The sequence below is a fragment of the Oncorhynchus mykiss genome, chromosome 14 (genome assembly GCF_013265735.2).
Source record: "Oncorhynchus mykiss isolate Arlee chromosome 14, USDA_OmykA_1.1, whole genome shotgun sequence".
In the NCBI taxonomy this organism is placed as follows: domain Eukaryota; kingdom Metazoa; phylum Chordata; class Actinopteri; order Salmoniformes; family Salmonidae; genus Oncorhynchus; species Oncorhynchus mykiss.
Window position 1 is genome coordinate 13,415,569 of NC_048578.1, and position 13,109 is coordinate 13,428,677.

At 39.3% G+C, this 13,109-nt stretch overlaps 1 protein-coding gene across 8 annotated transcripts in view; it reads left to right on the forward strand.

Moving 5' to 3' along the window:
* Positions 1-8,183: 8,183 nt before the first annotated feature.
* The window catches only part of LOC110488851 (transcription factor COE3), a 102,019-nt gene continuing 97,093 nt past the window's right edge, over positions 8,184-13,109 (forward strand). For 2 of the 8 annotated variants that reach the window (XM_036943002.1, XM_036943005.1), the window contains exon 1: positions 8,185-8,908. In XM_036943002.1, coding sequence (XP_036798897.1) covers positions 8,775-8,908 — 134 coding nt within the window. In that variant the 5' untranslated portion in view covers positions 8,185-8,774. Of the gene's footprint in view, positions 8,909-13,109 lie in introns of all 8 variants that reach the window. The other 6 variants (XM_036943004.1, XM_036943006.1, XM_036943007.1 and 3 more) reach the window with 4 other exon arrangements.

Consider the following 13,109-nt stretch of genomic DNA (forward strand, 5'->3'; position numbering starts at 1 on the left):
GAAAAAAAGTTGAAAATCCCTTAAGTTGATGACTTTTTGAAAATATAAACAGTTTTCCACGTTGATTTAACGTCATCACACTGAATTTGTGATGTTGAAATTATGTGGAAACAACGTTTATTCAACCAGTTTTTGCCCAGTGGGTCTTAACGTAGGCTACCTTTTGTCTGGTTCAAACCATTCCACTGGTGAGACTAAGTAAAAGTTTCATTTTTTTGGTTCACACTATCCCAGAAGAGAGCCAAATGGTGATATTTCAATGACTAAATACTCTGTACAGTCATTCCAGTACAGATCGTTTTTGATTCTTGAGGTTTTTTTTCAGCCTGTGAAGATGCAAAATATAAGGATGCAATACTGCCATGCATACTCTTAGGATATGATCTCATTTACCAAGACTCATGTAAGTTACTGATCCTCTGCATTGATTGTTTTTAGTACAGAGCAAGAAAGTTACTTCTGCAATGAAAGAAATTATAAAACAAATATATATACAGTACCAGTCAATAGTTTGGACACACCTACTCATTCAAGGGTTTTTCATTATTTTGACTATTTTCTACAATGTAGAATAAGAGTGAAGACATCACAACTATGAAATAACACATACGGAATCATGTAGTAACCAAAAAAGTGGTGAACAAATCAAAATATATTTTATTACATTTGAGATTCTTCAAAGTAGCCACCCTTTGCCTTGATGACAGCTTTGTACACTCTTGGCATTCTCTCAACCAGAGCTTCACCTGAAATGCTTTTCCAACAGTCTTGAAGGAGTTCCCACATATGCTGAGCACTTGTTGGCTGCTTTTCCTTCACTGCGATCCAACTGATCCCAAACCATCTCATTTGGGATGAGGTTGGGTGATTGTGGAGGATCTGATGCAGCACTCCATCCCTCTCGTACTTGGTCATTTAGCCCTTACACAGCCTGGATGCGTGTTGGGTCATTGTCCTGTTGATGGAAAATGATTGTCCCACTCAGCACAAACCAGATGGGATGGCGTATCGCTGCAGAATGATGTGGTAACCATGCTGGTTAAGTGTGCCTTGATTTCTAAATAAATCACAGACAGTGTCACCAGCAAAGCAGTCCCACACCATAACACCTCCTCCATGATTTACAGTGGGAAATACACATACGGAGATCATCCGTTCACCCACACTGCGTCTCACAAAGACACGGCGGTTGGAACCAAAAATCTCAAATTTGGACTCATCAGACCAAAGGACAGATTTCCACCAGTCTAATGTCCATTGCTCGTATTTATTGGCCCAAGCAAGCCTCTTTAGTAGTCTGCAGTAGAGGTCATTCTGGGTTTTCCTTTCCTGTGGAGGTCCTCATCTTCTGTATACCACCCCTACCTTGTCACAACACAACTGATTGGCTCAAATGCATTAAGGAGGAAAGAAATTCCACAAATGGACTTTTAACAAGGCACACCTGTTAATACATTTGGATTTGTTTAACACTTTTTTAGTTACTACATAATTCCATATGTGCATTTCATAGTTTTGATGTTTTCACTATTATTTTACAATCTATAAAATAGTAAAAATAAAGAAAAAGTTGAACAAGTAGGTGTGTCCAAACTTTTGACTCGTTCTCTATATATCTGCAGTGAATACACTGAGCATACATAACATTAAGAACACCTTCCTAATAAGTTGCTCCTCCCCGTTTTCCCCTCAGAACAGCCTCAATTCGTTGGGGCATGGACTCTACAAGGTGTTGAAAGCATTCCACAGGGATGCGGGCCCATGTTGATTCCAATGCTTCCCACAGTTGTGTCACATTGGAGGACTATTTTTGATACACATGGGAAACTGTTGAGTGTGAAAAACCCAGCAGTGTTGCTGTTCTTGACATAAACCAGTGCACCTGGCACCTTCTACCATACCTTCAAAGGCTTAAATATTTTATCTTGCCCAGTCACCCTCTGAATGGCACACATACACAATCCATGTCTCAATTGTCTCAAGGCTTAAAAATCATTATTTGACCTTTTCCCTCCCCTTCATCTACACTGATTGAAGTGGATTTAACATGTGACATCAATAAGGGATCATAAGCTTTCACCTGGATTCACCTGGTCAGTCTGTCATGGAAAGAGCAGGTGTATAGATATATCTACAGTATATACTGTATATCTAAAAGCAATAACAACAACAACAGTTAAAAAATACATCTTGGAATTAATATTGTATTGAAGTTGATTTTATATTCTCTGCATTTGTTGTTATTTTCTTCCATTCTTAGGAGTTTTAGAGTCACGGCATGCCTACCGTTTACCGTGCTTGTTTGTTACTAACTGATTACCACATATCCCAAATATGTATCACATTTTAAGAATGTATCTGCTGTTTGTCTCTTCTTTACAGCATATCACAGGAATAGTGACTTTGACATGTATGGTAAGTGTTTTTCAATAGGATATATTTGCTATTGTTCATGAGTTGAAGTAAAGTGAATTGCAGACTATTTCCTCTTAAATGAAGTGTCTGAAGATGTGTTCTCCTTCAGGTATGGCTCATTGTGCAATAGACAGATGTTCTGAGGGATGGAAAAAGAAACCGAAAGCCCATGGCAACCAATTGCAGATCTTGTCAGGTGACTCTTGTACAGTATAGAATGTCCCCTGCTGCCATTTATCCCTTTGCTGTGGTTTCCATATTTGGGCAGTTGAAAAATACATTGAAACACAGAAAACATGCAACAATTAATATCAGCCCAAAATGCATACCGTTATGGAGTATGCACAGTAAAGAGAACCAGGCAAGAGAATGCACATTAAAATGATACTATACAATAAATTCTATATTTATGTTTTATCTACAGGGTTGGCTGAGTCATTCTCCTCTTGCCTGGCTGCAGTGAAGGACTGTACAAAGCCTGAAAGGAAGAAAGAGGAGCTCTGAGTATGATTTAATCTCACGTCTGTTGTCCTACTTTATGGGGGAAGTTAATAAGTGTCTAAGGAAATGTACTAACATTGCTATAATGGCATGTGCACTCCAAAATTCTGACTTCTTTCAATGCTCATGATTCCAAACTAGAAGTTGCTTCTTTGTCTTGCCACTAGATGGTGGCCTGTACCTTTTCAGAATAAAAAAATAAAACACTGTTTTTTAAGTAAGAATAAGTGAGAATAAGGAAGAATAGGCTGTACCTTTCTATGTGGTAAATCAGTGGCTCACAAACCTTTTTGCTGTGGAGACCTACCAAAAGCTGTCATATTTTTCTAGTGACACCACAAATAAAGTAAACCTATAGTAATTGTCACAAACCTGCTCTCCTTCCTCTCTGTCCATATATATGTCTCTGGTTTGGTCAACCAGGAAGATGTCAGTTAGACTGAGTGCTGGGATGGTAGGGCTTGGCCCCTTGGTGTGGAGGTGTTTAGGGGTTAAATGCAGGCATCATGTTGGAATTAGGGTCTTGACAGTGCAGTGTAGGGGTGCTGTGAGTTTCTAGGAGAGGGAGTAAATGGCTTAAAGAAGTGTTCCTAAATCAGGGTCCATCAGGATGTGCAGTTATTTGCTCTAACCGAGCACTAACACACCCTTGATTAGTTGAATCAAGTGTTTTCATGGAGTACCCTCATTTAGGAACACTGCAGCTTAAAATATTGGAGGATTTGAGAATATTTTTTCCACGTGGAAGTGAAAAAGCTCTGCAATTAGTGTGCTGTCCAGGGGATTTACTTGTACATCAATGCTGCCTCACCACAGAATCAGCATATAAACGCCTGTCCTATGGTTTGGACGAGGAGCAAACTAGGGATTTGTTACAGGTTCAAGTGTAATCTTTTTGTTGGATCTGTTCCTGTAGACAATATTTTATGACCGTTTTTACTTTGAAATAGTAAATACTATATCTGTACAAGTGCTATATCTTCGTGGATATGTTGTGTTTGTTTCTGAAATAAAGATGACAATAATATACTGATCAAAAATATAATCGCAACGTGAAGTTGCTTGAGGTGCTTAAAGTACTTGCATTTGGCACTCAGAAAGACTGAAATACGTTGAAAATGTTACATTTTCTCAAGTTGGTAGTTAAAAAGTACTTGAATTAAAATGAGAGGAGAACCGATAATGATCAGATATGTTTATGAAAAATATTAGAAATATGTATTGGTCTTGCGAATTAATTTCCAGTGTGTTTCGCGCGGTGTTGCCATGGAAGATCGCTCATTCCACCCATACTGCCACTCAGTCAGGCAGGTACAGAACCGTCTGAGTAGGCGCCGCCAAACGTCACATCGATTGCTAAAATGTCAGGCAAATGTATATTCAACCCTGTCTTTTATGCGAATGGAACATTTCTAGGATATTTTATTTCAGCTCATGTACAATGGGACCAACACTTGTTGCGTTTTATATTTTGTTCGGTATAGTTTACCCAACTTTTTTACCACTACATTACTGGACCAAACCAACCCAGAGACAATTTATGCTCGATCTGAAAATGTGGTCGGAGCGCGGTATGGATGGTGTAACGCAATCGCGAGGCACGCCGGGGCCAAATTGAGCTCAGTAGGCATCGCGGTGAATTTGACTTGCCACTGTCTGTAGGTCCCTGAAAGTGTAGGTCTCATGTTTCATGAGCTGAAATAAAAGATCCCAGTAATGTTCCATATGCACAAAAGCATATTTCTCTCAAATGTTGTGCACAAATGTGTTTACATCACTGTTAGTGAGCATTTCTCCTTTGCCAAGATAATCAATCTATCTGACTGGTGTGGAATATCAAGAAGCCTTGTGCTGGGGAAAATAAAAGGCCACTCTAAAATGTGTAGTTTTGTCACACAAGAAAATGCCACAGATGTCTCAAGTTTTGAGGGAGCTTGCAAATGGAAGCTGACTGCAGGAATGTCCACCAGAACTGTTGCCAGATAATTTAATGTTAATTTCTCTACCATGGAGTTGTGTGGGCGAGCGGTTTGCTGATGTCAACATTGTGAACAGAGTGTCCCATGGTGGCAGTGGGGTTATGGTATGGCCAGCATAAGCTACGGACAAGGAACACAATTGCATTTTATCGATGGTAAATTGAATGCACAGAGATACAGTGACGAGATCCTGAGGCCCATTGTCGTGTGATTCATCTGTTGCCATCACCTCATGTTGCAAAGGTCTGTACACAGCTCCTGGAAGCTGAAAATGTCCCAGTTATTCCATCTCCTGCATACTCACCAGACATGTCTCCCATTAAGCATGTTTGGGATGCTTTGGATCGAGTTCCAGTTCCTGCCAATATGCAGCAACTTTCACAGCCATTGAAGACGAATGGGACAACATTCCACAGGCCACAATCAACAGCCTGATCAACTCTATGCAAATGACGTGTGTCTCGCTGAATGAGGCCACACCAGATACAGACTGGTTTCATGATCCACACCCTTACTTTTTTTAAAGATGTCTGTGACCAACAGATGCATATCTGTATTCCCAGTCATGTGAAATCCATAGATCAGGGCCTAATTCATTTATTTCAATTGACTGATTTCCTTATATGAACTGTATCTCAGGAAAATCTTTTAAATTATTACATGTTGCATTTATATTTTTGTTCAGTGTACATTGATTCACGGCCCAGTGTACGTCTTACCCTGGTAACGCACGTAGCAACTCATGACCACTAGATGACAGCAATCGTCAGCAAACTGAATGGCACACTGAAAAAATCAAGGACAGTGATTAGAGAATGTTCTGTGAAGTACTCTTTCTATCTAACATTGAAATAGAAAGCATCTGCACGCATGACTAAACAAAGGATGGATGTCATTATTTTCTGAAATAATAGGCTATAGTTTGTTCTCCATCAGCTTTTACAGTTATACCACAAGGCTTAAGCCACTCACTCAATTTGAGTGTTTTGTATGAATTTATAAATATTTTGGAGAAAAGAATGACGATAAAAAAACGTGCTGACGTCCTGAATGTAGTTCCCTTACATTAATTTACAGTAGCCTACACTAGACCAACAAAAATACACAAGGCCTACACATTTCCACTGGAATTATGTGTATGGTACTAATTGAACCAAGAGCCAGCTTTTGAGAAGACATTGCTTATTATTGATGATGATACATAAGGTTAGGCTATGCGAACGATGGTTGCCTATTATCCCTTGGCTGTAGACCACCGCACAGTCGGAGTTTCAGATTGTCTCCGCTGATTGTTTTGTGGCCCCCTGACTTTCCTGTCTGGCCTTGTAGACGGCCTTGTTGACGTCTCTAGAAAGTGCAATTAAAATATTGCATGTCATTAAACCTTTTATGTTGTCATTTTGTCTCAAGAGTTACCTCCGCAGAACGTTGCAGACCCACGAATTTATTCCCGTCTTCTCTCCCTTGAGACTGGACTTTCACATGAGTTATTTCGCAGCATACACTTTTATCTGTAAAGTACCATAAATAAAAAAGAGCGAATGCATAAGAGTCGGTGACTGTATTGAGGTTATTTTAATCCTATAGGCTACCTCGAACACAAATAAAACGGATTGAAAACGTATTTATTTTACATCAATTGTATAAACAAACGTTTTGTTGGTTAATCATTAAACTTAATATTGTTTTCGCTATGTTACATTGACAATAGTCCACCAAAATTCCCAAATATTCATAAAGATAAATATATTGTACTATTATTATTAAAATTATACCTGTAATTATAACAATTCGTTATAATTAACAGGGAAAACGTAGGAATATCTTTATTGAAGAACATATTAATACAATATTTTATTATTGCAATAATATGACTTGAGATAATATGTTACTGTCTATTGTTGTAAGATGAATGATCAGGTAAGCCTAATTACTTCTAAAATGAATATGGTAGTCAACATATTCCGAGATTTAAGTATCACCGAATTAATTTGCTTATAGAGAAATATGAATATTGACTATCCAGACGTTAGGTTTACCTATCTCCTGAATACATTTTGGTCTCCTAAATTAAGAGGCTAACGTTCTATAAATATTTAATTGTGGTTGCTTTGGAAGATTCCTAATTAACGAAATTCGAGTTGTTGTGATATAAAAGTAGGCTAGCCTACTGCGTTAACGGAATTGTCAAATTACTTGAAACAATGGCATTTATAAGAGTTACTATTATATATTATAATTATTAATTATTTTAAGTATGCATTGTTATTATTATTATTAATTATTATTAGGCTGTTGTGATTTATTGTATAACTATTACTGGATGCAAAGGATCTCAAGGACAGCCGCTCTCAAATATCTTTGTACACATTCACAAACTACCATTCAAGTGACTTATTGACAAGCAAAGCATTATTGCGAAAAATGACCTACACTATTCAGAATCACAACTCTCAAGAAAGACATAGGAAAAATGACCTACACTATTCAGAATCACAACTCTCAAGAAAGACATAGGAAAAATGACCTACACTATTCAGAATCACAACTCTCAAGAAAGACATATGAAAAATGACCTACACTATTCAGAATCACAACTCTCAAGAAAGACATAGGAAAAATGACCTACACTATTCAGAATCACAACTCTCAAGAAAGACATAGTAAAAATGTTCATACCATCCATCATGAGCTTTTAGCAAATATTCAATCATCTCGAAATATTATTGAATGGGTGTGTGTGCCCGCGCGCGCATATGTGTGAGTTGCGTGCGGTGTGAAGTGTTCGTGCGCGCACGTATGAATTTGTGTGGCACCATAAATTAGGTCCTCTGACCATGTTGACGAAGTGTATAACTCCCCACAAACATAATGAAGCCTATTCAGTCCAATGCCACAACAAAGAAACAGTGAACCTAATATCAACCACAGCCTACGACAGGATCAATGCTTTCAAATGAGAGATCAGCTTTATGCCTTTATGAGCCAATTCAAAAGTAGGGCAACATGCAAATAGATTAATCTGTTAGGGCAATACTACACACATTGTGTCCACGCGCACAGCCCAGCAAAATGTGCAATGGGTAAACACGCCGAAAGCTTTTGCCGCGAATTCAAAAATTACGTAATGAATGACCTACGCCAATGAGAAGCCAGATCTGCGATTGACGCGTAAATCATTTTTCCTTATAAGGACTAGTCTCCGCCCATGTCAAATCCATGCTTTTCGTCATCACCCCCACCCCCCATCCCCCCTCCCCTGAGAGCACTAGAGCCTCCGAACCCGAGAGAAGGTGCGCTCCGCTGGGACAGAGGAAGGATAAAGAGACTGGGAGGGAGGGAATGAGATTTCTTGGTACCCAATCCCCCTTTTCCCCTGGGAGAGCAAATCTTCCATGGTCCGTCCCTCCCTCTTGTTTGGTAATCATTTCATTTTACTCCTTTTTGAAGCACTCGCTTGTTTTATCCCACTTTTCATTTCACAATCCGGTGCGCGTATGTTCGCCTTCTGATCAACTTCGGCATCTCCCCTCTCTTTCCTCACGACGAAAAAGTCTCCTAGATCCCGGCTGATTCTTTTCCTTTGAGATGCTTAACTGTTCTAACACTCGCCCTCTCTCCACCCTCTTTTAACTTCAGACCGTTAAGCTTGAGCGAACTGAACTGAGGTTGGAATTTAAAATAAAGCGGAAAACCCAAAGGGATACGACGCTCGTCTTTGGATAAGGACCGCTATCGCTTTCCCCCTTGTTGCACTTTGGGGAAGATTCTTCCCATTTCAGTTGCTCGTCGTTAATCCAGGTGGCCTTGCTTTGAGTGAACAGGAGGATTATTTAGCGTGATTTGGTGAAGAGAGAGAGATCCCAGAAGGTTACTTTCATGTTCTCCATCCAGGACAGCCTCCCGCGGGGAGCCTTGACCATGAAAGAGGAACCGCTCACGAGTGGCATGACACCGGTCCGCTCTTGGATGCAGAGCGCGGGGATATTGGACGCGAACACAGCAGCACAAAGGTAAACATAAACTCGATATGCACATATGATAATCGCTGGACATGATGCTGACAGTTCGGTGCAGTTTGCCGGACAACGTAGGCTATGCGTTCCCAAGTGTAAACCATCGGTAAAGACGCAAATATTATGCATTTAAAGTAGCCAACTGTATCCCGCACCTATTCGCAAAATAGCTCTTTAGCTCTTTAGACTTGGTGCCCCAATACTTGTTAAACATGTACCATGTGTAAATAGCCTATAGCATCTCTAAGAGTGTAGAAGGTAATGGAGGACATTGCTCAAGATGCGATTTCACAATGAGACCTTGCATCATTTTGTACAATAGACCATGATCCTTTAGTCAACACCTAGATTCATAGATATCTGTAACGGATAATTTATACCTCCCCTCATGTGACAAATGGGCTAACTATTTGCTCCGCGTTCAATTTCAGGCACTCAGGCACTGGTTGACAGTTAGGTGGCGCATATCAGCTATATGGCTGAGTGAGCTCCAAGAAATTTGCTGGTACTGAAAACTCTTGACTCTGATTAGCAAATAACTCAAACTTTACAATGTGCATGTGCCATCTAATAGAACGTCACCATACTGTACCTCCCGCGCATGCGTGAAATAATGTAAAACACAATTTTCACTTATACTAAGTGTTGGCTAAACAATAAGAGCACCTCGAAGAGTTTGCAGCTGTCCCACTTGCAGAAGTTGGTTTGTGAAAGAAAGGCTTACAGAAAGAATCGCCGACATCATAGGCTGCAAGGTTTTGTGATGATAACGTGGATGTCCATGTAGGCTATTAATAACTTAGAATGTAATTATCAGATGTATATCTGATCTATGCGTAAAGCTGCATGCGTTAAAATATTAGACAAATTGTAAATATAATTCGTATAAGCAACGTAATCAAACCAGCTTGTTTATTCTCATTTTAAAGTATAGGCTACCTGGACACATTCAATTGAGTATGGCTCATTTAGGCTATAAGATGAACAGTATCTGTGTATCCTGCAGTTGCGCCCTGTTGATCTCTTATGGGCGTACATGCGCTTTTGTAAATTATGGACGTGAATGAAGATTGATAATATGTTAACAGGTCCACTGTAAGTCTAGCGCAAAATAAGAATTGTTTTAATTTTGTATTAATTAAGTTAGGCCTATCTACAAGTGTTGTTTTAAGTTGATCAAAAGTAGAATTCAATTAAATGCACAGTTTTAAGATCTTAATAAATACAATTGATTATTTTCTCATTTAAATTATTTCATAAGTAAACTTGAATTGATTAAATCTTGAATTATTGAACAGTATTTGGTGTAAAAACACGAAAAGCATGGTGTGTATAATATTAATAATACGTGATAAGCTATATATCGCCTAGAAATATTGATGATGTGAGTGTTGGCGAGAAATTGATTTGGCTTCACTCAAAGTGTTAAAATAAATTACTTTAACTGACCTGAAATAATGTGGAGCAATAGGAAAGGGCGTCCATGTGTTCCATATATATATACTGTATGTTACAGGAGAAGGTCAATTTGGGAAATGCCTCCACTTTCTTCTTTACATCGGATAAGAATTCTATATAGGCATACTGACAAATTACTTTTTGCTGAAACGTTTGTGTGAAAATCTTTTACCATTACCATCCAAAGTTGTCATCACGGAAAAAAATTGTCACGACAAGCATGCCCTGGCCCCTGCATTAATACAACAAAGGCTATAACATATTATGAGACCTGTGTTTATGATGTCTATTGATAATAACGATTTTATACATTATTAAAATGTAACAAAACTGTAAGCCCCTCAGTTGAGGTTAATGTTTGGTTGTCGGTTGTTGGCATCGGAAATATGTTATGATGCCCGGCGTTCACATTGCCGACAGTTGTCATATCTGGTTGCCTGAACTATTAAAAAAAACACAAAAAGGTTAAGCAGAGCAAGCATATCCTACTGTAGCCTACGTATACCATCTTACATGCTCAAAATGCTATTCGTTTCTTATTGCATTTTGAGCAGGCAAGATGAAACTACCAAATAGGCTCAGAGTTAGAGTATCGTTTAAGTGACCCCCAGTCCATCAGGATGCCGGGAGTGGTGGTATGGTGTCATGTTAAGACAACATCAGCACGTTTCAAATGAAACAAGAGGTCAACAGATTAAGCATTTCATGAACTAGGCTAAAGACGTTTTTCCTGTGTTAGTTGTCATTCTGTCGCGCACACACATCCACCCGGGAGTTCAAGTCGGATAAGCGGGTCAATTGACACGTCCGGTGCTCACGGGTGAGCGCGTCGACACCATGTAATTTACGCTGGTTTTCTTACGGTGTCAATACATTTGTGAGTCCACAAACTGTCTTTCATGCGTTCACAATTTCCCTTTATTTATTTTGAGGGAAATATAAACCTGTCTGCTGGGTATCCATCCACATAGCATGTCAGTTTTAATAGTTGGTGTGCTCTGAATACTGCTTCCGCATTATGCTTAATTGAACTGAAATGCTTTAAACTCATGTGTCACACATTTATCATGTAACACAAAGAGAATTCATACTTGAATATTACTGTCAGGTGATCAACAGTATAAAGGCTATTGGTCAGTACTGGTTGACAGTTGCAGTAATTTGCCAAGTGTAGCTACATTTCAATTTGCATGAACTGTTATTCACTATATGGTGATAACTTATTTGATAGTGTTTAAAGTGCATCACTTTATATTACAGAAAATATTGAAAATGTCAAACGCACACTTATCTAGATTAAGATATTGCAAAAATAAGACAGGTGGCTTTTAGTAGTGGCAGCACATTCATGTGTTATTACACTGGATATGACATTATTGGCAGAAACTATTTGAATGGTGTTCAATTATCATTATCTGAGACCATTGGCTCTAAGATTTGATCAAAATGAGTTTTTTTCCTTTTTAAAGCAATTCGTCAGATACTTCTCTTTCCCAGTGCGTAACAAGATTATGCATAGATCACCAGACAGCATGTTATTCTATGTGTAATGACACGAACATTTTCATTTAAAACTAGGCTACGTCTCTTGGTTCGGATGCTTGTGGTTTACTGCTTCCCATTGCAATACAATGTGTCTGTGTCATTTTGCCATGCAAATTGTTGAGTAAATATTTAACTCTCATGGACAAGTCATCTGAAGTCTAGCCGTCAACACTTCTATAGATGAAGCTCCACCCATTTGAGGTCTGACACATTGAGAGTTACCCGTACCCAACGTATACCATGCATGCCACAAAAAGTTTGATAAAACAACACATTCACCAAAAGTCATTCGAGGTGCAATGCCCAAACAGTGAGATTCTGTATGTCAAGTTACATTGCAGTAAGCAGTTGCACTTGTGCGTGTAGGTCAAGTAGATTTTTAGGGGGTATTGGAAAAGTACTCTGGAGAGCCTCTGGCCTTCTCTGGGTTCTGGAACTGTACTGTACATTCTAGATTTGCTTGCGTGTTGAAAAAACGGAACTGGAGACTAATAGTTTTGTTTAGCGCTCGGATGTGGTCGTGGATAGATCTGATATGGATAGTAAAGTGGCATTGCTGATTGAATGCGTAAATGGGTCACATTTAGAGACACTCCCCTAGCCTATGCCCACCACAACTGCCTCTCCTGATCTATCTCCCAAAACAGCCATTCCACTGAAGCGGGGAGAAGAGGGGTGTGTGTGTGTGACTAAGTGGACTGCACAACTGGGGAACAGATTTCACTTGACACTCCCCAGTTGCCACTGTAAAATCGAGCAAAGTGAATTATGTTGACCCTGTCTTTGTCTGCTAAGAGGAGGGGGGAACTTAATAAAGTGCAGGTTCCCAAGCTTAGCAGAAGACTGAGTGTTTAGTGTTCAGTGTGAGTGACCGGGGAGACTGATAGCTCAGGATTCTATATCCAGAGCTCAATCCGTCACTGCCTCAATCATTACCAGTCACCGGACTCAGAATATGGAGACAATACAGCCCATTGGCCCCAGGCATATGGGAAAGAGAAGCACATTTGTACGGACAGACATATTTGTCCTGGGTGGCAGTCATTCATATACTTGACATCACCACATGTCATCTTGGGAGAGATTTTGGTCCAAGGTTCCTTCAGTGTAAGCGGTCATCATTCACAATCACTCAGGTCAATGAACATGTCAGACCTGTTATTTCTTATTTTTAGAGAGCAAAATAGAGTTATTG